This window comes from Chrysochloris asiatica, unplaced genomic scaffold (genome assembly GCF_000296735.1).
Source record: "Chrysochloris asiatica unplaced genomic scaffold, ChrAsi1.0 scaffold00184, whole genome shotgun sequence".
Taxonomy (NCBI): domain Eukaryota; kingdom Metazoa; phylum Chordata; class Mammalia; order Afrosoricida; family Chrysochloridae; genus Chrysochloris; species Chrysochloris asiatica.
The window spans coordinates 4,089,743-4,117,405 of NW_006408702.1; the positions used below are offsets into that span (position 1 = coordinate 4,089,743).

Consider the following 27,663-nt stretch of genomic DNA (forward strand, 5'->3'; position numbering starts at 1 on the left):
ATTCCCAGCATAGTAAACTATGTGGTTGTCAGATTCAAAATGTCCAATTCATTTCAGCTCACTAATGCCTAAGATATTGATGTTTATGTGTTCCATTTCATTTTTGACAACTTCCAATTTTCCAAGATTCATACTTGATACTTTCCATGTCCAATTTTCAGTGGATGTTTACAGCTGTTTATTTTCATTTTGAGTTTTGCCCCATCAGCAAATGAAGGTCCCGAGGGCTTTTCTCCCAAGGGCTTTACTCCATTCGCATCATCATGGTCTAGTCTACTTTGATGAGGCATCTCTTCCCCAGTCGCATTTTGAGTGACTTCCAACCTGAGGGGTTCATTTTCTGGCACTATATCTGACAGTGTTTCTCTGCTATTCATAAGGTTTTCAGTGACTAAATATTCAGAAGAAGTTCGTCACTCTTTCTTCCTAGTCTGTCTTCGTCTGGAAGCTCATCTGAAACCTGTCCACCATGGGTGACCCTGCTGGTGTTTAAAATACCGGTGGTATAGCTTCCAGATTCATAGTAACTCATGAGCCGCTACAGTACGAGAAACTGACAGACAAGAGGTGGGAGTTGTGCCTTAGACACCCTTAAAGCCTGGGACTGAACTCATTCCTGTTACTCAAATTTCAGCCAAACAATAGCTAGGCCTATAAGATAAACAAGAATGCCATGGAGGTACGTACTCTTTAGACCAATCAACCGTATGAGACCAAAAGGGAAGCATTTATCCGGGGATAAATTTCAAAGGCAGAAGCAATAGGAGAGAAGGACAGTTGGAAATGATAAAAACAGGAGCAAATGGAGAGAGTACAGTTACATTGCGAATCACAATCGTTGTCATAAAACAAAAGATATATGAATTGTTGGATGGTAAAATGACTTGATCTGTGACCTTGCCCCTAAATCACAATAAAAAAGTAAAAACAAAAGAACTCCAAGGTGGAGTGAGACATAAATTTGAAGTCACTTGGACCAAGGGTGAGACCCAGGTTGTGAAGAGGCTCCAGAGCAGAGCCCCCAGCCCAGCCCAGCAGGCTAATACCCCAGCCCTGCTTCTAGGTCCCCAGTCAAGGTCAGGAAGCAACTCGGGGAAATAGCAGGAGCCATACTAGATAGGCCCGAGTGAGGGCTTTTGCAATGCCTTTTCTTTACAGGAAGGTTCTTGAGCTGGGCTTTCTTCCTCCCCTTCTGCCTGGGGTACCTATGCACCTGTGAACACTCAGATGGACCCTTGATGCTCAACAGGCAACCCTCCTGGGATTCCTGGTACCCTCCCCTCACTTAGCTACTGAAGAGCTAATGTGGGGGGAGGGGTGGCCATTTTCCTATAGAACAGTCTATATTTAGCAATAAAAACAAAAGGTAGAAGTCATTTGAGGGAAAGATTGAAGAACTGTTTTTTTTTAAATGTTTTATTGTGAATTGTGTGATAGTTTACATGGGAGAACATTGGTTTTATGTTCATTCTATCGTATATCGTCTCATTGCCATGGTTACAATACCCTCCATGCAATCCTTCCCCAGTACACCCCAGGTCTTCAGCACACAGTCGCTCTCCCTCTCTGGATCTAAAGTCTCCAGCTGCTCCATCGCTCTACATCATCATCTGGCTCCATTTCAGGCATCACTGCTTCTCTGGGTAGAGTCCCGCTCTCTGCTCTTCTCCCTTGATGGTCCCAGGGACCTCCACTCCTAGACTGAAAAGTTAATCACTCCCCTCCTTGCTATAAAACGTCGACCTTTACATTTCCAACCCCCACAATCAGTCCTGATAACAATTATTCACTATTGTATCACAAGAGACCCGTCTGCATTTCATTGCATCAGCCCCGCCTAGACAGATTGAATACTACTCACTGGAGATTCTACCTTCCTCAAGGCCCTCTGGATCTAGGTTCCCTCTTGAAAGCTTGTAAGCCAGTCACTTCTTGCCTTTGTAGCCCCCCGCCCCCCATTTTGGGTAGCCAGTGTCCAAGTTGCCCATCCCTGTCTACTTTGTGTGTGGAGGGGGTGGGAATGATTCTTGCTGTAAGGGCTTTGAAGAACTATTTTTTATTCTTCCCATTATTGTTAAGTGTCGTTGAATCAGTTCTGACTCATAGAGACCCTGTATAGGGTTTCCAAGAAGCAACTGGTGGGTTTGAACTACCAGCCGTTTGGTTAGCAGTGCAATGCTTATTACCAGGACTCCACGCTTCCCATTACTGCATAGTAATTTGTTGTATATTTTACAAAAGAATATACTTTGCATCATAAGGTCTTAAGGATTAGAAGTAGTTCTTGATAATTGCATATTCAGTGCTTACGTAGTTTACGCTAGAAGACACATCATTATTTTTAAATATAGGTATTTATCAAAAATATGCTTTAAAAAGATATGAATTTGGGTAATGGGTAATTAGAAAAGGACTAATTATGCGTTAATTTCAAACTACCTTGAAGCCTTTAAAACCTGATTGAATTAACCAAAATGATGCTTTTCATCCAAGTTTTTAGTATCCTGACTCTTTGTCCATCTGCTCAGTTCAGACTCGTGTTACAAATGGCCTCCGTGTGTCAGGTCCTGCCCAGTGGTGGAGAATGGGAGACCCTTGGTTTTTGTCTGTGCAGTCCTTGCCCTGGCCCAGCTTCACTCGGACGGGCTGACAGCTCAGTAGAGTCACCCAGCAGAGCACAAGGGCTCTGAGCAAGATTCTCATGGGGAGAATGGAAACTTAGATTCAGGAACACTCATCCTTCTTGGGAAAGCAGAGGAGTCTCCCAGTGTTGGGGGCAGTTATCTGGAGTCTTGGGGGAAATTATCCATTTTCCCTGTTTTCTTCAGTTTGGTTAGTGCCAGTGGTGTGAGGTATATACATGTTCCCAGTGGAGGAACCCGTATGGAAGCGTCCGTTCAGACTCAGAGCAATTCTGTGTAGGGTTTCAAGTAGTGACTGGTGGATTTGAGCTACCCACCTTGCAGCTAGCAGTCCAGTGCCTATCCTACAAATCAAAATCATTATGGAATTTCATGTCACTCCCACGAGGATGACTGTTAGCAGTAAAGTAGAAAATAACAGGTTTGGGTGAGGTTATGGAGAAGTTGGAAACTTTCTACATTGCTGATTATTATTGTTAATTGCTGTCGAGTTGCTTACAACTCATAAGGAACCTGTATAGGGTTTTCAAGGAACAGTTGGTGGGTTTGAACCACTGACCTTGTTCTTAGCAGTCCAGTGCTTATACTATAGCACTACTCATAAAGTGGCACAACCACTTAAAACACAGTTGGACAATTCCTCAAAGAGTTAAACAGAATTCCCGTAGACCTGTAAATTCCTCTTCTAGGTGTATTCTCCAGAGAATTGAAGGAAGAACTCAGATACTTGTACATTAATGTTCACAAGAGCCAAAAGGTAGAAACCATCCCTGTGTTCATCAAAAGATTTATAGATGAACAAAATGTAGAATACACAGACAATGGAGTATTGTCTGTTTATAAAGAGAAGTGAACTTCACATACTCTGTACTCACGGATGAACCTTGAAAACTTAGGCTAAGTGAAATTAGTCACACAAAAGGATAAATATTGCTTGGTCCCTCTTATATGAAATATCTGGGATGGACAAACTAAAGTTTATTAGTGTTTACCAGGACTTAAGAGAAGGGGAAATGAGGAATTATTGATTGAGGGGTACTGAGTTTCTGTCTGAGTGATTAAAATGTTTTAGAAATAAATAGTGGTGATATCACCCTTCCTCCCAAGCAAATTAAACAAAAAAGTCCATTATTTTGAGAGTCAATCAAATTATTTTAAACTTTTAAAATGCCTTTTAAAAGCACCTCCCAGAATTAAGTCGACAGAAGGAAGAGTCAAGAACAGAACAAAACTATAAGAACAAACTCAGAGAATCTGGGAGGTCAGTCTATGATCAAAACAAGTACAATGTAAAAGAAGGTAAACATGTAGGAATAGAGATCCAGATGGTGAGAAGGTCAGGTCGATTACAGGATAAAATAGACTGCACTAAATGGAGAGAAAAAGTAATGGACTATAAGGCAACCTCAAAGAAAATTAGCACTTTAAAACATACCAAGTAAGTGAAAATCCAAGAAGAACATGGAAACATTAAAACTATGAGGAAACTCACAAGAAAGAACACAAAAATCATGAACTCAACAAAGGAAGACACACAGAACAAAGAAAGCAGCAACACCACAAAAAGCCAAACATAATGGCAGCAATTAATCAATACCTATCGATAATTACACTGAATGTAAATGGATTAAATGCACCAGTTAAGAGATGGAGGGTGACAGAATGGATAAGAAAACAAGATCCTTCAATATGCTGTCTGCAAGAGACACATCTCACACACAGAGACAAAAACAGATTAAAAGTCAAAGGATGGAAAAAATATACCAAGCTAATTACAACCAAAAACGAATAGGAGTGGCAGTATTAATCTCTGATAATATAAACTTTAAGGCAAAAATCAGCATAATAGGTAAAGATGGACTTTATGTCATGATTAAAGGGACAATTGAACAAGATGAAATAACCATAATATATATCTATGCACCCAATGAAAGAGCTCCAAAATATATAAAGCAAACTCTAATAGATCTGAAGAAAGAAATAGATGAATCTACAATAATAGTGGGTGATTTTAATACACCGCTTTCAAAAATGGATAGAACAAAAAGAAACTTGACAAAGACACAGAAGAACTAAACAGCACAATCAGCCAACTGGACCTTATAGAATTGTACGGAGCATTCACCCCAACAACTGCACAATACACATTCTTTTCCAGTGCACATGAACATTTTCCAAATAAACCATGTTTTAGGCCCTAAAAACACCATAGGACTGGGCCGTGTTTTCATTCATTTCATTTCATAGTCATAATCCTGGTTTTCCCTGGGTGAAGCTGAGGCAGGCCCTGAAGTCCACTCAATCTGTGATAACAGACAAGCACACTAGACTATTTGCTTTTTTTTTTTTTTAATCAATTATTTAATGAGGTTCTTTCTTTGCAAGAAATCTAGAATACTAATTTGTGAGGATAAATTTCATTTGTGAGAGCAAACACAGCACGCAGGTAACCTTGGAGCTGGGGAATGGCTTTGATTTTTGGCATAATTTGTGAGTCCACAGCTTTCTGATCCACTTTGCGCTGCTCTGTAACCTTGTATTTCTCTTTCTCAGTGTCGAAGATCTCACCTTCTTGGTGCCTGGGCTTCTGCAGCTTCTTCTTCTTGAAGTAAGCATCCGTGAGATGTTTGGGGAGCTTCATACTACTGATATCAATTTTGGTGGAGGTGGCAATGACAAATTCCTGGTGTGTTCTACACAGAGGAACTAGATTGAGGGACAGAGGTCCAGTCACAAGGAGCAAACCACTGGCCAGCTGCTTCAGGAAAACCACTCTTGTCTCGATGGCGTCCAGTGAGGATGATCAGAAAGGTCCCAGGAGTGATGCTGGACCTCAGTCTTCTGACATGCTGACTGAAGGGTTTTTTGCCGTGGCTCAACAGTTTCCTAGGCACATCTTCAGTTGGGTAATACCTAGGCATTTTGCGCAGTTTAGCCACTCGGGTACCACCATTCTTGTCACCACCACCTGGCTTTGTGACAGTAGCAAGAACCTTCTCCTCCTTCTTCTTTTCAACCCTGGATTTAGCAGCTGAATACTTCCTCTTGTACATGGCCTTTCTAGAATACATGGCCGATCGGGAATACCTGCCAATTCCTCGGACTAGGACAGGATTTCGGCTGCAGTGCGGCTTCCCCTGCTTGGGTTTTTTGCCCTTGAGATGAGTCTTCTTAGCTTTGCCACTGGCATTTGCTTTTATGACTATAGGCTTCTTCACCTCGGTAGGCGGCTTCTCCACCTTGGTAGGTGGCTTCTCGGCCTTTTCATCCACCATCTTGCAAGATGGGAAAGAGCTAGACTATTTGCTTTTGATACATCCTTTGTGTTAGCTCAGATTTCAAGATACAAGAGGGCAACATATCAGCTCAAAGACTTTTCACCAAGTGAAAAAGCTTTATTATCCAGAAACATCTGCCAGTATCTTCAAAACCCCCACCATTTCTTTTGCCCATCGCTGACCCTCCCCAATGGGGCCACTAGCCTAAAACTTCAACCTGCACAGAATGTTCTTTCTGGCTTAAACTTTGTTTAAAGTTTACATTATGCACCATTTTGTTTCTTCTTTCATTCAACATGATAGTTAGATTCATTCATATCTTTGCAAGTTGTTGTTGTTATTAAGTGCTGTTGAGTTGGTTCCATCTCATAGCAATCCTGTATAGGGTTTCCAAGGAGCAGCTGGTGGGTTTGAACTGCCGAGCTTGTGGCCCTCAGTCCAACAGTGATCCTAGAATGCCACATCAGGAGCCATCATTTAGTGAATTGTGTGGATATCATAGTTTATTTTCTGCTTTTCTTGATCAACATTTAGTTCTTTTCAATATTAGGCTACCCCAAAAGGTGCTGATCTGGATATCCTTGTATTTCTGATGAATATTTTTCTGTGGGTTAAACCTAGGAGTGAATTGTCTAGGTCATAAGTTACATATATGTTTAGCTGTAGGAGATGCTACCAAACAGTTTTCCAAAGAGGTTTGCACTAATATTCCCCCACCAGGACTGCATGAAAGAAAATTCCATTTGCTTAGGAATCTGACATGTATTGTGTGTTCCTGTCTGCCCCAAACCTCGCTGTACCTTTCTGCAGAAGGACTAGGAGGAGAATCACTTCCCTGACTGCTAGGCAAGGGACAGGAGTGCTCTCAGAGGCCCCACAGTATCTTGTGGAAAAATAAGAATTTGTTAAATGCTAACATTTCTGAATAATTTCAAAGTAAATTGCATATGTTTAATGGATAAGCTGATTCTCCCTTAGTAAGTATCAACATTTTATGATACCTTAATATCCATTCAGTCAGTAGACAGCATCTTGATACATGAAGAAAAAAAAAATCGTGAATAATTTCATTCTACATAAATGAGAAATAAATGGCTTTGAAACAGGTTTTTTAAAAAAAATCAAACAATGTATTGGTAAAATCTGCAGCAAAAGATCTCTTTCAGGTTTTAGAAAGCAAAGATACTGCTGACATAGCCATGGTAAATGAATGCTGGGCAATGAAGAAGCAAGACAGAAGCATTGGCACATTTTGAATTATGCTGTTGACAGAGAAGTTTGAATATATCCTGGACTTCCAGAAGAACCAACTATGCAGTCCTGGAAGGCAGAGTGATCCCTTAGAACTAGGAAGGACAGTTCTTTCACTTTGGACACATCATCAGGGAAGAACGTCTGCTAGAAAAGGCCCTTAGGTTTTGTTAGGTAGATGGTCAGGGAAAATGAGAGAACCCCTCAGTGAAATGGAAACCGACCACAGATGGAGAAGATGGTACAGGACCAGGTAGCACCTCATTCTTATATGTTGGGGCATCAAAAAATTCTAGGAAAATGGAGTGAAAAGATGATGGAATCTCCCAAAACCTTTAAAAAACTCCCTTCTGTGTAAGGATGCGATGAGTCAGAGCTGACTCAATGGCCACTAACAGTAACAACAATTCTGGATCAGGCAAGTTGGCAAATACGACAAACCATTTAAAGTTTGTGGGAATTTTTCATTATTTCTTAATGCCATTTATCCTTGAGCTTTCTGAAGCCCCTTCATGTACCAACTTCCGTTCTTTGGTGATAAGATCCTACAGCAGTCTGTTGAGTGGGATACTAAGGATTTACCTGGCCCTGTGGGAAAGTGTCAAAGCTGCATTTGCAATGAGTGAAAGATGGGATGTATGTACATATTCTCCTCCCCCCCCCCCCATTAAGTATGGGGGCACAAAAATGAGTCCCAGTTCTCAAGGATTTTGCAGCAGGAATCAACTCAATGGCCGTGGTTTTGAGAAAAACAAAAAGCCCAGTTAACATAGCATCAGAAAGCAAACTAAAGTGAGCACATTCATTAAGGAGTGAGCTGTGAGGTCCAGGAGGGGAGAGGACAAAGCTTTGTTAAGCTCTCTTTGGAATCAGAGATGTTCGCACACCTGAGCAGGCATTTGAGCTGGGTCTTGGGGGCTATGCAGTCTGGAAGGGGTAGATTGAAGGCACCAGTGCAGACGAGGCAATGTTATTGATAAAGGTGAGACTTTCAAAGCACTCAGCTGGTGTCAGGAATGGCAGCAGTTTGCTGTCTCTGAATCTTCAGCTATGCAGAGAAAGGACGGTATAGACTAAGAAGCACAAGTTACATATTTGGTCCTGGCTCCTGTACTGATCAGCTCTGTGCCCTTGGACACTCTGAGCCTCAGTTTCCTTGTGTGTGAAGCGGGATTGTGGTAGTGAAAGATACTCTCTGTACACACCGATCAATATCATGCCATTGTAGAAGTGCTAATTATTTATCACAACATAACAGTTTACATGTGTATACATTAGCAAGGAGTCCTGGTGTGGCACTATGGGTTAATGTGCTGGACTGCAAAGTTGGTTTGAACTGCAAGGTCAGCGGTCCAAGCTCACCAGTTGCTCCTTGGAAACCCTATACAGGGCTGCTATGGGTCAGAACCCTACTCTATGGCACTTAATGATAGCAATATAAAAACATATGGCAATTTGAAAAATCCTAACTTTAGAATGTTTCTTATAATATTGAACAAATGTCATTCCCTCCCCCACCCTTTTTTTTCCGCTTTCCCTTTTAAAGCTGGGTTCGGACATAGGTAATTTCACTTGATGTTTTTTAAGAATCTAGGTATTTCTAACCTTACTGTGTTTTTTAGATTATTTGACAAAGTTACACTAGTTTTTCCAAGGTTAACAGAAATACCACAAGGAGGTAGCTAATGTAATGAATGCATTTCTTATTGTTCTGAGTCCAAAAGTCCAGACCAGACACTTGGCTATGCTGATTCTTGGTGTGGACATCTTTCCTGGTTTCTTGTGTTGGCCTGTAATCCTTTTAGCGCCTCTGCTTTTGGCTGAGTCCTCACATGGTGTCTATCTTGCTCAGTGTGTTGTGTCTCTGTGTCTATTCAGTTCTTTTTCCAACTCAGAATCTATGAGATTAGGACCTCCCCCCACTCTGATACGGCTTCATTAACTTAACAAAAGAACATAGACATTGCCAACCAGAATCACATCCATAACTACACCAAAAAATATAGAAAAGTCTAATGCTTAGCACACTGTAACACCAGGGCTTCTCAGGTTTCCCCAAACACAGATTTCTCCAAAACAAACCCACAGTCATCAAATTAGTCACAATCAGAGTGCTCCTATAGGACCGAGTGGAACTGCTTCCCAGAGTCTCTAAGGCTACATCTTTTTATGGGGTGGGGGTGGGGGGGAGGTTTACACTCATCGTTTCATTGCAATCTCCTCCATTCATCATCATTCAACAGTATCTGCTTTTATTTCCTCTGTTGTTTTTGTTTTGGAGGATGGACACAAAACCACTCAGGAATATATAATCATTTAAACAACCAAGGGGCACATTCTGCAAGCCTGCCTCCTTTCCACCAGCACTCAGTCTTTCTCTTTCCATGAGTCTAGAGTCCTCAGCTTCTCTCTTTCTCTCCAAGTCCTCATCTCTGCCTCCATCTCTGGTGTAGGGGCCTCTCTGGATCGGGTCCCACATTCTGCTAGTGCTCTTGTATTGGCAAAGATGGTCCTAGGGTTCTCTGTTCCTGGAATGTAAGGTTAACTACTCCCCCTTTATTGTTAACAATACTTCTACCTTTACAGTTGTGACAATCACACTTAGTCACATAGTCATGATAGCAATTACTCACTATTGAATCATAAGAATCTTATCCCCATCTCCTTTAGACAAGATGAAAACTAATCAGTGGGGGTTCTACCTTTCCCTGCACACTGAAACTAAACTCCCTCTTGCAAACTTGTAAGCCAGTCACTTCATGCCTTTATAGTTCCCCCATTTTAGATAGCCAGTGTCTAAGACTAGCTCTTCGTGCCTTTCTAGTTCCACATTTTAGATAGCCAGTGTCTAAGACTAAATCTTCATGCCTTTATATTTCCCCCATTTTAGATAGCCAATGTCTAAGACCAAATCTTAATAGGAGCAGTCAGCCTCATCTCTGTAGAGTTGCTATTGGATTAGAACTGCCAACTTTGTAGCTGACAGCCCATCGCTTACGCCACTGTACTACCATGCCTCTTTTCCATAGATATGTGGTGGTGGTCTTGGGTGTCACCAAGTCTGTTTTTATTGTGTCAATCCCTATAATTGAGGGTCTTCCTCTTTTTAGCTGACCCTCTGTTTTACCAAGTATGATGTACTTTTCCAGAGACTTGTTCACCCTGATAACATGTCCAAAGCACATGAGACAACATCTCATCTGGCTTTAATTCTTCCAGACAGATTTATTATTCTTCTGGGAATCCATGGTATGTTCAGTGTTCTTTGACATTACCATAATTCAAATGTACCAGTCTTCTAAGGTCGTCCTTATTCATTGTCCAGCTTTTATATGTATAGGAGGTGATCCAAAATGCCATGGCTTGGGTCAGATACACCTTAGTCTTCAAAGTGCTCTTTAATATTTTCAAGAGGTCTTTTGAAGCAGATTTTCCCAAAGCAAATAGGTATTGTTGTTATTGTTAAGTACTGAGGAGTTGGTTCTGACCCATAGTGACCTTGCATAGGGTTTCCAAGCAGCAGCTTGTGGGTTTGAACCGCTGACCTTGCAGTCCAGCACATTATACGGTAGTGTGCCACACCAGTGCCATCAAGTTGTTTCCTACTCATGTTATTATTGTTGTTTAAGTGCCTTTGAGTCAGATGTGACTCACAGTGACCCTGTATAGGATTTCCAAGGAGTGTCTGGTGAGTTTGAACCTCCAACCTTGTAGTTCAAACCAACCTTGGAGTCCAGTGTTTTATACTACAGGGCCCCATAGCGTTTCCAAGGAGTGGTTGGTGGGTTTGAGCCTCCGACCTTGCAGTTAGCAGACTAGTCCTTATCCTATAGTGCCACAACAGGACCCTGCAAATAGGTATGTTGTTATTGTTAAGTGCTGTCAAGTCAGTTTTGACCCACAGTGACCCTGTATAGGGTTTCCAAGGAGCAGCTGGTGAACTTGAACTGTCAACCTTACAGTTTCAAATGGTTTTGCAGTCTGGCAAATACATATAGAGGTTAGGATTTCAATACACATTTTTCAACATGTTTCCACCCAGTTCAGTGTATAACGGAAATGAAGTGGCTTACCCTGGACCACTTCATGGCAGACAGTCAGTGACCCTAAGGCAGCTGCTCTCCATGCAGCGTTCTTTCCACTCACGGAGCCTGGCTTGGTCTGCCAGTGAGGATCCCAGAGGGGGTGGGTCACAGTCTTCTTTCTCTTTGCCCTGTCCCCCTGATACTCAGCCTTCCTAGGTCTCACAATGGGGTCTTCAGGGTCAGCCCTCACCCCTGCCTTCCTGTTGGGAGTGTATTTGAAGGACACTTATCGTGGGAGTCCTGCTGTGGCGCACTATAGGATAAGCACTCGACCTCAAAGTCGGTTTGAACTGCAAGGTTGATAGTTCAAACTCATCAGCCGCTCCTCAAAAACCCATACAGGGTCGCTATGAGTCAGAACCAACTTGATGGCACTTAACAATAACTGCAGGGCATCACCTCTTTTTGCTGTCTAAATGCTTTCTACTCTCAGACAGGCCAGTGGACCATAACTAAGGAGGGGAGCAGACTAGCTTTTCAATGTTCCAAAGAGATTGATAAAAATTTACTGTGACTTCATTTGCTGTGCCATTCCCAATGGCCTAAGTGCTGAAATCAATCTGTCAGCATCCAGTATACCTTGAATTTGAGGTCAGAGCACTAAGCAAGTGGTTTTCAGATTTTTTTCTTAGAATTATTCACACACTCAGTGAAATGGCTGATGAAAAAAAAATTATTTGGATAGCTATGCCCTAGGGTCACTGAAAGATCATTCTACATGATAAACTATATTGCCCAGCCTGCTTTAGAACACTTGTTTACTTTCCACACAGGAAACTGCCTTGTCCTTTGTATTAGCTACTTTGGTCATTAAAGAGCTCTGGTAGTGTAATGGTTATGAGTCAGGCTGCTAACCTCAAGGTCAGCATTTCAAAAGTACTAGCCATTTCATGGGAGAAAGATGAGGCTTTCCTGCTCCTGTAAAGACTTAACAGCCTCAGAAACCCTATGCAGGGTCACTGAGAGTCAGAAACAACTCCATGGCACACAACCGCCACCACTTTGGTCATTAATGCTAAGCTGAGATAAGGGATCCGATGAAATCATTCCTTGCATGTTTCTGTGATGCAATAACATCAGAGGCAATAGCAGAATATGTTTGTTTTAGGCACCTAGTGCCGCTATAACAGAAAAACCACTAGTAGTGGACTTCGGCCGGGGGAAAGAAATGTTGATCCACAGTTCTGGAGGCTAAAAGTCAAAACCAGGGTTTCAGCTGTGTTGATTGATTCTATGAACATCTTTCCTGGTTTCCGGTGTCTGCTGGCAATCCTTGGCTTATAGAACCCTCACATATCATCCATCTCCCCTGTGTATGTCTCTGTTTATTCTGGTCAGTTTATAACTCAGAAGTGATTAAGTTTAAGATGCACACTACTCTGGTACTACCAGTTGTCTGTCAAAACTGTTGGGTTGTCCAACTGAGGTGATTTGCATGCTGCTACGATGCTGAAAGCTACATCACCAGTATTTGAAATACCAGCAGGATCACCCTTGGTGGGCAGGTTTCAGTGGTGCTTCCAGCCTAAGACAGGTTAGGAAGTAGGTGAGACATAACTGCTTACGAACGTTTAGCCATTGAAGACCTTATGAATAACAGAACATTGTGAGATATAGTGCTGGAAGATGAGCACCTTGGGTTAGAAGAAACTCAAATTACTGCTGAGAAAGAGCTGCTTGCTCAAAGTAGCGTTGATCATGAAGATATGAATGGATTAAAGTGTTCATTTGCAAATGGGGCACAAATCAAAATGAAGAGAAACAGCTGCAAACATCCATCAATAATCAGAACATGGAATGTATGAAGTAGGAATCTAGGAAAATTGGAAGTTGCCAAAAATAAAATTCAATGTATAAAGATCACTGTCCTAGGCATTAATGTCTTGAAATGGATGGTACTGGCTGTTGTAAATCAGACAATCATATTAATTACTAAGCCAGAAATGACAAATTCAAAAGAGCACTGCAAGATGTTGGTGTATTCTTAGGCACTCACCAGCTGCCTCCTGGTGGGCGAGATCAAGAGACGAGCTTGTGCATCATTCTGTTCGCTGTTTGAACTGTACTGTTCAGGGTGGATTTAGTGGACGGTGGTGATGGTTGATCTGGTGTGTAGCAGATGATGGGGTTGTAGAAGATACAGCTGTGGTTGGGCTGTATGACTGTAGTTGCTGTCTCCTGTTGGGTGAGGCAAGAAGAGAAAACACATACACAAAGGAGAAAGAGAACACTAAAAGCAACCAACAAATAACAGCAACAACAACAACAAAAATAGTAATGAGGATGAAGAATTCGAAAAACAAACAAACAAAATAAACTGGCTACTGCCTTCTCTCCACCAATAAGTGGTATACCTCTCTGCCATCTATTAGACACAGGCCTTTATAGCTGCCCAAGGAAGTTCAGGATGACAAGATGATCTTGCTATGACTGCCTGGCTGCACAGACAACCAGTCTTTCTTTTTCTTTTTTCCCTCTTGTCTACCCCACACATGTATGCAAATGCTTCTCCTAGTGGTGACTAGTCCAGCACTGGCCAGGGGCAACTCTGCAGATTTGGAGTAGGACCCACCCAAGTGGGTCCTTCATTGGGGCTCACAACTTGGGTGTCCACCTCCAAATAGCTCTGACTGCCTGGAAAGCAGGAGCTTCCCTGGAGGTGTACATTGATAAAGACTGGCTTCATCTCTGGTCACCAGAAGAGTGTAGGGAACCAGAGAAGAAGAAAAATAAGTCACACAGGGAGGTTGCTGCAACACAAATATGTTTTTTTTTTTGGTCTCTGAAGCTGCTCACAAGTACTCAAGATGCTTAGGCAAAGACCCATTAGCTGCCACAGCTCAGCAGTCACTTCCTCTCTTGCTGTGTCTACTCAGCTCTTTCTCCCAGGAAGCACTTGGTCCACTTCTGTATCCCTTCATCTGAAGCTCAGAGCTCCAGGACCATCCCCTGTGTCTGTCTTGTCTGATTTTCCATATCTTTGCTGCACAGGGTCCTCACAGCCTTTCTGCCTAGTCTGCCATCTTGCCCTGTTTCTCCCCCAACAGTTGACTTTTATAAAACAATTCCACCTAACGAAAGCAGAATAAACATTCTTTCCACATGTTCATAAAATATGCACAAATGTAGATCATATCTAGGTCATAAAATAATTCTAAACAAATTTAAAATAATAATTCAAATACTACAATGAATTTTTCACTTAAGATAGAAGCAAGCTACAAATCAATAACAGAAAGATAGCAAGAAATTCTCCAAATACTTACAATTTAATCAGTATAATTCTAAAAAGTCCCTAGGTCTAAGAGGGAAGTATAAAGGGGAAAAAAAATTTTAATTAAAAAATAGAACACAGTGAAAATGAAAATACACTGTATCAAAATTTAGACGGCACAAAATAGTGCTGACAGAAATGTATAGCACTAAATGTTATATTAGGAAAGTGGAAAATCCTCAAATCAGTTATCTCAAGAAACTAAGAAAAAAAGAGTGAAATAAATGCAAGCAAAAGGAAGGAAAAAATAAAGTTAAAAGAAGTGGTAAATAAGATTGAAAACAGTAAAAATGGATAAAATCAATGTAACTAAGAATTGTTTCTTTGAAATATTGATAAAATTGACAGAGCTCTAACAAGACTGACAATGTAAATTACTACTTTCAGGAAGGAAATAGAAGATTTCACTGCAGACCCTTCAAACATCAAAAAGAAAATAAAGGAACAACTCTAAACAGAAACATTTGACAAGTTAAATGAAACGGACTAATTCTTAAAAAAAAAAAGATTACCAGAACTTACCCAAAATACAATAGATAATAATCACTATTCAACTCTATAATTATTAAGGAAATTGAATCTGTAATTTAAAAACATTCCCTTTTTCCCCTGTAAAAAAATCTCACGACCCAGATAGTTTCCCGAGATAATTCTACCAAATATTTAGGGGAGAATTAACTACATCATTTCTCTTTTTTTTTTTTTTTTTTAAAGCTTTCATTGTGAGTTGAGTAATCCTTTACATGGGAGAACATCGGTTTTGCACTTACCCTATCATATTTCGTTTCATTGCAATGATTACAGTCCCCTCCATGCATCATCATTCAACAATGTGTTTGCTCCTATTCCCTCTGTGGTGTTTTATTGTTTGTTTGTTTTTTATGTACACAGAAATATTCAGGAATATATAGTAGTTTAAACAACCCAAGGACACATTCGGAAAGTCTGCCTCCTGGCTGCCAGCACACAGCCTTTCTCTTTCCATGAGTCTAGAGTCCTCAGCTGCTCCCTCTCTCCATGTCCTCATCTCTGCCTCCATCTGTGGTGTCGCTGCTTCTCTGGATACCCAATTCATTTTATGAATTTACTATTTCCAGGACCAAGACAATACAATAAAGAAAGTGACAGACCAATATTTCTTATAAACTTAGACACAAAATGTCTTCAGTAAAATGTAAGCAAAGTGAATCACCAATATATGAAATAGTGACACATCATGGCCAAGTAAGCTTTGTTCCAGAAATGCTAGACCTTTTTTTGATGTTTATTCAGCATAGTCTGCAATATTAGGATGTTAAACAAACATCACAAGATCATATCGTATGATGTAGTGAAAAATTAAACACCCTTTTATGTAAAAACAAAAATGAAAAACAACACCACCTCAGACAAATTGAAATAGAGGACAAATGCGTTATTTCATTAGTAAGAATCAGCGCAAAGTTGCGTTCTGTGAGGTGGCGGTTAAACATGTCCCGGATGTCCATCTTCTCCTGATTACTGCAGCACTCCATCACCTCTGACTCCAATCCCTCGCCCCCTCCTCTCTCACTTAGGCTCAGTAATTTGCTATGATGTCTCTCAGATCTCCCAACCTCTACTTACATTTACAGGATATGGTTTATTACAGGAGTGACAGGCTGCAGCGTGGGATCAGGATCAATTTGGGAATGACAGATTACAACACAGGATATCAGGAAGCACATAGGAAAGGCCTAGAAGAACCCCCACTTCCCTCAAATGAAGAGCACATTCCTTCCTTCTGCACTGTGGAACAGCTCTTTCTGCCTTCTCTTCCAGCGTATGCCCACTCTCTACCATCTATGCCCCCTCCAGCCTCAAGAAACCGCAGCAAGGAAGAAACACAGCTTACCCTATTTGTAAATGACATGATTGTCTATGTAGAGAACCCTAAGGAAATCTACAAAAAAATTAAATTTGAAAAAAGCAAAAAACTAGAACTAAGAAGGGGGTTAAGGAAGGTTATAGTATACAAGATAAATATACAGTTGTGGGTACTTTTAATGTTGTATTTGTATTGTCAATGAATACTGATGCTAAAAATACAATATAATTTACAATCAGTAAAACATAATACACAGTGGTATATATACCAAACATGCTGAAAACAATACAATGTTCATATCAAATAACATAGATGGTGTTCATGTTTTGGAAAACTCAACATACTAAAGATGTTGATTCCTTCTAAATTGTTACAGGCTTAATGCAATTCCTATCAATGCAAGTTTGTTTTTTTTTAAATATCGATGAGCTTATTTAAACATTAATGTGAAAAGGTAGACACAATTAGAAAGTGAATGATAAGATTAGAGAAATGAATCTGCCTGATTTTAAATTGTATTATATAGCCTCAGTAATCACTACTGTGGTTGGTTGAGGGGAGGGACAAACACATAGGGCAATGGTATCAAATAGAGAACCCAGAGATATGCTTAACTGATTGAGAAAGTTCCAAAGCAAGTCAATGGAGGAAAGAAAATCTTTTCAAAAATAGGCTGGAGCAATTGGACATTTATACCATATAAGCAAAAATGTTAATATACTTTCTATAAAAATCAACTCAAAATTTATCAATTTAAATGTAAAATTGAAACTGCAAAACTTTTCATTTTCACTTTTACTCCTTTCCTTTTTTTAAACAACAAAAAACAAAAACTTTTGATTTTAATTTGGGTGAATGTTTACAGAGTAAATTGGTTTTCCATTCAGTAATTCTTGCACATTTTGTTTGGTGACATTGATAGCCATCGCCACAATATTACAGCACACTTTTCGCTTCCTCCCTGTGTCCACCATTCCCATTCATCCTTCTTGACTATCCCTTAATTGCCCTCTGAGCTGTATCCCTGGATAAATGCTTTCCTTTGGTCTTCTATGGTTGGTTGCTCTAAGGACTGTCAGACACAAAAGCAAATCTGCCTGGAAAGAGGTAGAGCCAAAATGCAGCTTTGAAACAAGGATGTCAAGACCGGGGCCCTCACTCTTTGGACCTGTTTTCAGGAGGGGTCACTCTCTGGAGAAAGCCTGCATGCTTGGAAGAGTGTAGGGTCAATGAGAAAAAGGAAGACCCCCCAATAAGATGGATTGACACGGTGGCAGCAACAAAGACCTGAAACATAAGACTTGTGAGGCTAGCTCAGGACCAGACAGTGTTTCGTTCTGCTGCACATAGGATTGCTGTGAGTCGGAACCAACTCGACAGTACCTAACAGCAAGCCTCTACAACCATGTGAGTCATTTCTTTGAGGTAAATCTCTCTCTCATTTTACAAAGGGGCTCCAACGAGTTCATGGGAAAAGATCCATTATCTTCAATTCCATCTTCCACTAACTTTTTGAAGAAAAGTTGGCCTTGGGAAGCTACCTTGGGAACCTAGTATAGTGCTTGCTGTTGTTATTAAGTGCCATTGAGTCGGTTCCGACCCATAGTGACCCTGCACAGGGTTTCCGAGGCTGTAAATCTTTACGGGAGCAGAAAGCCTCATCTTTCTCCCGCGGAGCAGCTGGTAGTTTCGAACTGTTGACCTTGTGGTTCGCAGCCTGATTTGTAACCACTACGCTACCAGAGCTCCTTAGTATAGTGCTAGTAGGTGAGTAAATTGATACTATTGCTTTGTTGAGTGACAGGCACTGCCTACTACGACTGAAGATACCAGGAACCCAGCAGCTACATTCACATAGGTGTGGTGTGTGCATATACGTATACACCCCACAGAAACGTGCATGTATGTGTACCAAGAGACTACTATGGAATGTGCTTCACTCATTTTGTTTGCTCTAGATGAACCCAGCCTCAGAAGATGGCTGTTCAGCAAAGAGTGAGTGTCATCATATAAAAATATTATCTTGACTATTTAGTTATTCATAGATAAGCCATATACTGTGTATGAGTTTTGGGGTTTCATTTTGAAATGATTATTGTTTTATTGTATAATGCCCCTGTCATTACTTCACCATAGCAGTCCTCAAGAGAACTGGAAATCTCCCCTGAACATAATCCTCTCTCAGCTTGGTTTTCCTCTTCCATAAATCTTCTGATTTTTTTGCTTCAGTCTGTTTTAGCCAAACTACAGGCACTTGCTGGATTTGCCATGCTTTATTTTTTTGTTATGCGCCATCATGTCGGTTCCAACTCCTAGTGACTCTGTATAGAGTTTACGAGGACCATCTGGTGAGGAGCTACCGACAACGTGACTTAAACTGATCCTGCAGTCCAGTGGTACCATACTAGGACACCATTTTTTCTGGCCCCTCAGGAATTCATTGATGTTTTTCCTGTGTTAGAGCTCTTTTCTTTACATCTTAGCTTACTCTCCCTCATTTGAGGGCTGTGCCTCCTCCAGTACTTTTCCGGCAAAAATTCAGAAGGGCAAAACTTGCAAATGTATGCAAGGAGGAGGTAGAACAGTGGGAACCTTGTACTGGGCTTGGGGGCGCTGTATGTGTGTCTAAGTTGAAACTACTGCTTTGGAGCAAGTGGGGCCGCTATCTAGTAATGGTCAAGACCACCGGGGACCAACCAGCTACTGTGGTATATGTAGCCAACAGAAATATGCAAGCATGCATACCAAGAGAAGACTGTGGTTGGGTGTGCTTTGTTATTTTTAATGGCCCAAATATCTGCCATCAGGTAATGATGAGCAAAACAATAGGTGTGTATTATCTTAATCATCCAGTACTGCTATTTATAACAGAAAGTTTAACAGAGTTTGTTGTTAAGGGCCTTCTAGTCAGTTGTGACTCATAGTGACCTTGTGTAGGGTTTCCAAGGAGCGGCTGGTGAGCTTGAACCACCAATCTTGTGGTTCAAACTGACTTTGTAGTCCGGCGCATTAGCCCACAGCACCACACTAGAAGTCCAAAGTCAGGACCCAAGCTCTAGGGGAAGGCTCCCTCTCTCTGTCTGTCTCTCTCTCTCTGTCAGCTCTGGGGGAGGATCCTTGTTATCATTCTTTCTCCAGGGTCTGAGTCTCGTGGTGCACGGTCCCTGGATCTAAAGGACTGACTCGTCTCCTGGCTTTTCTTCCTTGATGATAGCAAGTCCCTCTGACCTCTGCTCACTTGTTTAACCCATTTGTGTCTTTATAAAGACCGAATAAAAAGCAACCTAATCCTGAAGAGGGTATTGCACCTCCTTAACATAATAGAGAAGAGGATTTACAGCACATAGACAATTCCATGGGTCTCTATGCTGGAGCCAGTGAGAGGCACCGCCTCACGGCAGTGTCATACATTACAGAGTTTTCTTTTCTTTTCTTTTTAAATGTTTTATTGTGAATTATGTGATAGTTTACATGGGAGAGCATTAGTTTTATATTCATCCTATCGTGTATCGTTTCATTGCCATGGTTACAATCCCCTCCATGCATCATCAACCAACCAAATGGTGTACACTACAAGCCTGCCCCCAGGCCGTCAGCACACAGCCCCTCTCCTTCTCTGTGTCTAAAGTTCCTAGCTGCTCCATCACTCCATGTCATCATCTCTGCCTCCATCTCAGGCATCACTGCTTCTTTGGGTAGGGTCCCGCTCTCTGCTCTTTTCCCTTGATGGTCCCAGAGACCTCCACTCTTAGACTGCAAAGTTAATAACTCCCCTCCTTGCTACAAAACGTCTACCGTTATATTTCCAACCCTCACAATCAGTCCTGATAGCAATTATTCACTATTGTATCACAAGAGACCCATCCACATCTTCTTTCATCAGCCCCGCCTAGACAGATTGGATACTACTCACTGGAGATTCTACCTTCCTCCATGCTTTCTGAATCTAGGTTCCCTCTTGAAAGCTTGTAGGCCAGTCACTTCTTGCCTTTGTAGCCGTCCTACCCCCCTACCCCCAGCCATTTTGGGTAGCCAATGTCCAAGTTGCCCATCCCTGTCTACTCTTACAGGGTTTTCTTGATTGTGATCTTCATGGAAGGAGGTCACCAGACTTTTCCCCATGGTACTGACAGGTGAGTTCAAACCACCAACCTTTAGATTGTTGTTGTTAAGTGGCATCCGGTCAGTTCTTGCTCATAACGACCCTCTTTAGGGTATCCAAGAAGCTGCTGGTGGGTTTGAACTGCCAACCTTGCAGCTAGCAGTCCAGTGCCACACTTTTGTTGTTGTGAAGTGCTTTCGAGTTGGTTCCGATCCATAGCGACCTGGTATAGGGTTTCGTAGGAGCAGCTGGTGAGCTTGAACCGCTGACCTTGCAGTTCAAACAGCTTTGCAGTCTGGCTCATTAACCCACAGCACCACACTAGGACTCCCCTTATTGTAGTTGTTCTTGCTCTTAAGTGCCCTCGAGTTGATTCTGAACCATAGCAACCCTGTATAGAGTTTCCAAGGAGCAGCTGCTGGGTTTGAACTGCTGACCTTGTGGTTCACAGTCCAGTGCTGATCCTACAGCGCCACAATGGGAATCTTAACTGCTCTTAAGATGTTTAAATTGCATTTGTTTTTCTATGTGTTTTTTTGTTTCTTTGTTCATTTTGAAAGCAATTTTATTTGCTCAACATATGGGCGTTACAACTACTGTGATGATCAGATGTGTCTTCAGGGAGCCCACGAATAGACAAGGACAAAATAACCACTTGAATAGGATTAGTCTCCAATACCTGGCCAGAGGAGAAGCAAGCGATTCTGATAGGAAACCAGCTAAGGTTTGAAGGAGGAGTTGAAGTTGAGTTTAGAGGGATGCATAGACGTTTCATAGATCACGCAGTAAGGCCTCAATTAGATACAGTCTTGGAAACCATATTCAGAGTTGCTGTGAGTCAGAACCAACGCCACAGCCCAGCACCACCACCAATCAACAAATGACAGAGAATTACAGATGAACTTCAGAAGGAGATAAAAGTAAATAAACTGAAACTCACTCATATCTCCTTCTGTAGTTCAACTGCAATTCTCTGTCATTTGTTGATTGGTGGTGGTGCTGTGCTGTGGAGTTGGTAAAGTTTTTAAGGGAGCAGAAACCTCATCTTTCTCCTGGGGAGCGGCTGGTAAATTCTAACTGCTGACCTTGCTGTTACCCGCCCAGCTAATAATCCACTATGCTACCAAGGTTCCTGAATTTGTTACTTGTTCTTGTTAAGTGCTGTCGAGTCGGTTCCAACCCATAGCAACCCTGTATAAGGTTTCTGAGGAGCGGCTGGTGAGCTTGAACCACTGACCTTGCTGTTCAAACCCACTTTGCAGTCCAGCACCTTAACCCGCAGCAGTACCACACCAGGTTGGTTGTGTTTGCTAAACAATTTTTTTTTTCTTTTTTTATTACTAGTATTTAAAGTTGTTGTTGTTGTTGTTGTTAAGTGCCGTCGAGTCGGTTCCGACCCATAGCGACCCTGTACAGGGTTTCCGAGGGTGTAAATCTTTACGGGAGTAGAAAGCCTCATCTTTCTCCCGCGGAGCGGCTGGTAGTTTCCAACCGCTGACCTTAAGGTTCGCAGCCCGATTCGTAACCACTACGCTACCAGAGCTCATTTAAAATAGTTCCTAATTGTGTTTTTCATAGTTAATAGAAACAGTTGGGGAAATTTTTATTATTAAAAGATGAACAGAGCCACCGCCATGTATTCTTAGCAAAATAGCGCCTGCATCTCCCCCACACTCCCCCAACCCCGGCCAGACTGCAATTTTAATTATGAGCTCTGTCTGTGTTCCTCTGTCCAGATTAAGTTTGACAGCGTGGAGGTGTGCGTCTGCTGTGAAGTACAGCATCAGTCATCTGGCTGCAGCAACCCTGGGGAGACGCTGAAGATGAACCCGTTGCAGGAGGACTGCAATGCTGTGCGGCTGACATTGAAGGTGTGACCGTGCGCGCGCACCCAGTGCGCTTCATCCAAGTGTGCAGACTGTTGACTAGGGCGCATGCTCCTTTCTGGTACTCATTCGTCTGCATACTCAATTTATAATACAAAAGTACTAAATTTCTGCAGAAATACTGCTAAGATTTCAATTGGGTTTGCTTTAAATCTGTAGATCGATTTAAAGAGAATTGGTGTTTAAATAGCACATCTCTCTGTTGAGGTTTTCTTTGATTTTACCAGTGTTTTGTTTATTTCAAGGCAAGTGGCAATCTCTTTTCCTACAGTAACCCAAAGTATTACAGATTTTCATTTGGATTTATTTTACCATTTCCTTTTCCAGCCTCTGGTTTGTTGAAGTGGTTTGGTCTACCGCTCTGAACCTCTCTTGATGATGTGCCATCAGAAAACAGAAGCATACTGATTTTGCTTACTTTTTAAGAACATGTGGAGAAAGAAATATTTTAAATCTTCTATGGCAATTTGTTCTAATGCATAGAAGCTGATGTTTTCTTTTAAAAAAAAAGTGATATGGAAAAATTATTCATATTATTTCTTTATTGTTTTATTCCTATACAGAATATTTTTTTCCCTGAAAATTAGAATTGGTTGTGTAAAATGAATATGAGTTGTGAACCACTTCATTTCCCTGAATAAAACTGTACTCAGGAACTTTTTTGTAAAAAAGTTCTCAGGAAGATGCGGATCACAGTCAGAGGAACCCTTGGTTGATGGCCCATGTAAATAGTTTTACTGGTGTAGGGAACTGGGGTGTCAAAAGTGTGCCACCCTTGCATCTGGACAAAAGGAGAAGGTGCAGTCTCCAGTGGGCATCTGTGGCAGGCCACAGAGGGTGGTCAGGCGGTGTTGCTAGCAAGAAAGAACCCTGGTCTGGGTGAGATTCCTGTTTCTCTGGTCCACCTTGAACCTGGCAGAGAGGGCTCCCAGATAACAGAGGATTTATCTGTTATCCTCAGCAGGAGGAGTGAATTAGATTCCCTGGCCCCACCTGTTTCTCACAGAGGTAAGAGCAAAGTACAGTGGTCTTAGAATCTCACAGAGTGACCATCCCGGTGGGTCAAGAGGCCCCAGAACTGTAGCACGTAGGGGCCCATTCTATGACAGTTGGAGACTTTTCCTGCGGTTCCACATTACGTATGACCAGGCCAGGGTTGTAGCCCATGATGCTGTGGGGCCTTCTGTGGTCTCCTATAACCCTGCTGGGTGGGAGGGAGGGAGGTAGACACTGCTTATTTGAATGGCTCTGTCAGTCATCTCCCAAGGAGTTTCTACAGAAATACTATATTCCTACAGAATTTATAAACACTGAATACTAAACATATGCAATATAACACTAAATTTATAATTCAGAATTCTGAATATAAAATTTATAGTATGGAAGTACTAAATTTTGACAGAAATACTGCTAAGCTGTTGATTGAGTTTGCCTTAAATCCACAGATCAATTTAAAGAGAATTGGTGTTTACATGATACATCTCCCTGTTTAGGTTTTCTTTGATTTTACCAGTGTTTTTCGGCGCTTGACAACAACAACATTTAGATGATCATATACGGTCTATGCTTTAATCTATTAATATGGTGTATGGACAACACTGGTCAACTCTTGAATATTTGGTTTCTTTTGTTACTGTAGCTTTCACCATGTAGCTTTTATTATGTTTTCTAAGATGTGAAATTTTATATTTATTGTTAGTTTAAAGAAATGTGACTTTTTTTTAAAAGAAATTTGATTTTTATTTGCTCATCTTGAATCCTACAGTCTTGCTACATTCACTTATTAGTTCTAGTAGCTCTTTGGAAGACTCCTTTAGATTGTCTATGTAGACAGTTATATAGAAAAAAAGCAGTTTTGCATCTTTTCAGATCTGTCTTTCCAATCTGGATGATTCTGATGTATTTTCCTTGCCTTAGTACACAACCAGCACTTCCAATGGAGTATCAAATAGAAGTGGAGAGAGCAGACATGCTTGCCTTCTTCCTGACCTTAGGAATTGAGTCTGATGATGTAGGTTTTCTTAGATGCCCTTTGCCTGGTTGAGGAAGATCCCTTCTGTTCTTAGTTGCTGGGAGTTTTTATCATGAACGAATGTTGAATTTTGTCAAAACTTTTTTTCCTGCAGCTCCTGCTGTGGTGCAGTAGGATAAGCACTGGACTGTGAACCACAGGTGGATAGTTGAAACCCACCAGCTGCTCTTTGGCAAACCCTATTCAGGGTTGTTATGAGTTGGAACTGACCCATCACTCATGGGCACTTAACAACAACATCATTTAGCTGACCATACGTGTTTCATTCTTTAGTCTGTGGATACGGTGCACAATGCTGGCTGACTCTTGAATGTTTAACCAGCCTTGTATTCTGGTGCTAAACCCTACTTGGTCATTTTTTTTCTCAGTTATGTGGAGTCTACTAATGAGCCCATTGAAGATACCCTTAATTTCTGTACATTTGTTTTTTATTTATGGAATTTTTACTTGTTTCTTCCTCAAAGCTCTGTATCTGCTAAATTAGCTATGTGATCTTGCATGTTACCCACCTTTTGCTCTACAGCAGGTACCTGCCCCAGGGAAGCCAGTGCTGTATCCTGTCCTCCTTGTAGGCATTGTCTTTTACTTGGAATTAGAAGTTGGTTGCCCTGCTACCTCAGCTGTTTGGATCCAACTTAAGTTGTGAATTTACAGAGTATCCATTTGTGTGCATGTGTGTAATACTACGGAAAATGTGCATTTCAGAGGTCTATATCCTTAGATGTGACACTGTAGTATCAGCATTTGATTGTGTACCACAAGGTCGGTAGTTCAAACCCACCAGTTACTCAGTTCAACCCTGTATAGGGTTGCTATGAGTTGGAACCGAGTCATATCCTAATGTTGTTGTTGTCAGGTGCCATCGAGTCGGAACCGACTCATAGCAACCCCATGCACAGCAGAACGAAACAATGTCAGATCCTGGGCCAACCTCACTACCGCTGCCACACTTGACGCCATCAATGATGCCACCTGGCTGATCCATCTCATTGGGGGTCTTCCTCTTTTTCTCTGAGCCTCCTTCTTACTCAGCATGACATCCTTCTCCAGCGACAGTTCCCTCCTGACAATATGTCCAAAGAATGAGAGACGAAGTTTAGCCATCTTGGCCTCCAAGGAGCATTCTGGTTGCACCTCCTCCAAAGCAGATCTATTGGTTCTTTTGGCAGTCCACGACACTTTTAGTATTCTCCTCCAACACCACAATTCAAAGGCATCAAATCTTCTATAATCTTCCTTATTCACTGTCCAGCTTTCGCATCCATGTGAAGTTATTGAAAATACCATGGCTTGGGTCAGGAGCACCTTAGTCCTCAAGGTGACATCTTTGCTCTTCAACACTTTAAAAAGTTCCTGTGCAGCAGATTTGCCTAATGTAATAAATACGTTGTCTGATCTCTTGACTGCTGCTTCCGTGACCGTTGATAGTTGATCCAAGAAGAATGAAGTCCTTGACAACTTCAATCTTTTCTCTGTTGATAAGAATGTTGTTTATTGGTCCAGTGGTGAGGATTTATTTATTTATTTTTTTTTATCTACACTGGCTATAGAGTTTATTCCAATCAATTTTTTTAAAAGAAAAAGACATCATTTTTCAACACAGTCTCCTTGCTTTTCAATATATTTTGTCCATCTGTCAACAAGCTTTCATATTCCATTATAAAAAAATATGCTTAGGCTGAGCCTAGAGCCACGAATGCACAGCTCTCTTCACTTCTTAATCAGAGGTGAATCTTTGTTCTCAAAGGGCTGCTTTCAGGGGATCAAACAGGTGAAAGTGTGATGGAGCAAGATCAGAACTATAGAGAGGATTCTTTAACATCCCCAAACTAAAGTTTCGCAGAGTGTCAACAGTATGGACAGAGGTATGTAGACATGCGTTGCCATGCAATATATCACAATGCCCTTGGATAGCAGTCCTCTGCATTTAATCCCAACTTTAGGCTTCAGCTCTTCAATGAGCATCTCACTTTTATGAGCACTGTTGATTGTTGAACATTTTTCCTGATAGTGTCAGTGGTGAGGATTTTTGTTTTCTTGACATTGAGATGCAATCCATAATGAAGGCTGTGCTCTTTGATCTTCATCAGTAAATGTTTGAAGTCCTCTTCACTTTCAGCAAGCATGGTTGTATCATCTGCATATCACAGGTTATTAATGAGTCTTCCTCCAATCCTGATGCCACATTTTTCTTCATAGAACCCAGCTTCTTGTATTATTTGCTCAGCATACAGGTTGATAAGTATGGTGAAAGAACACAACCCTGTCGCACACCTTTCCCAGTTTTAAAACATTTAGTGTTCCCATGCTCTTTTCAAACAACTGCTTCTTGGTCCAGGTACAGATTTCTCAGAAGTACAATTAAGTGTTCTGGAATACTCATACTTCTCAATGTTGTCCATAGCTTGTCATGATATATCCTAATAAGAACCTGTAATTCATCAATCATAATTTTTTTTTTTTTTTTTTTATTTACATTTAGAATTCTTGGCGAACACTCCTTTTTTCTCCTTAAGGATTATAAATGGTGTGCTAGTCTCTTTTGGGGGAGGTGGGAGGAAAGTCCTGGTGTAGTGCTGTGGGTCAATGTGCGGGCCTGCAAAGTCTCTTTGAGCCGTAAGGTCGGCAGTTCAAGCTCACCAGTCGATCCTTGGAAATCCTATATAAGGTTGCGATGGGTCGGAACCGACTTGACGGCACTTCATAACAACTGTCTTTGTTGGCATTGAATATTGATATCAGACTAATAGCTTTCATTTTGGTGTTTGGTGTCATTACAATTTTACAATATTTCTAGCTGTTCACCTTCCTAGTCTCTTTGTTGTTGCTTAGGATCATATGAGCAAAAATTACGCTTAAGTCTTCCAAGGTGGAGCATTTAACTGTGATTTGAGCTTCGTCTGAGCTCTTTCTGTCTCAGTAATTGGTAATTATACTCCTAGATGGTGGCTGCATCATCAGCCTGAGTGGTTACCACGAGCAGTGTAACCTGCTGCTTACCAGCACTAGATATGTTGTGTGAGGGAGAAAGAGTATACTAACTCTCCTCGACATAGGAACTTGGTTCACGAGTGTTTGCTTCACGAGGAGGGGATATCCGGCAACAATAGGGCTAGCGAAAGTATACACAGACAGACAGAAAGAAGGAGACAAAGAGACACCCCCAAAGCCTGGGTGGATACATCACTGGTGGGCAGACTTGGGACTACAGGCATCGTGGCCTCTGCAGGCAGCAACTCACTGCCCTGCAATCTTTACTGCATGCCC

The 27,663-nt window shown here is 41.5% G+C and overlaps 1 protein-coding gene and 1 pseudogene across 1 annotated transcript in view; one reads left to right on the forward strand and one right to left on the reverse strand.

Moving 5' to 3' along the window:
- The window catches only part of FAM189A1 (family with sequence similarity 189, member A1), a 150,570-nt gene that overhangs the window by 40,699 nt on the left and 82,208 nt on the right, over positions 1–27,663 (forward strand). Inside the window, exon 3 of the mRNA XM_006872159.1 lies at positions 22,215–22,349. Coding sequence (XP_006872221.1) covers positions 22,215–22,349 — 135 coding nt within the window. The remainder of the gene's footprint in view (positions 1–22,214; positions 22,350–27,663) is intronic.
- LOC102821617 lies at positions 5,032–5,917 on the reverse strand (annotated as a pseudogene).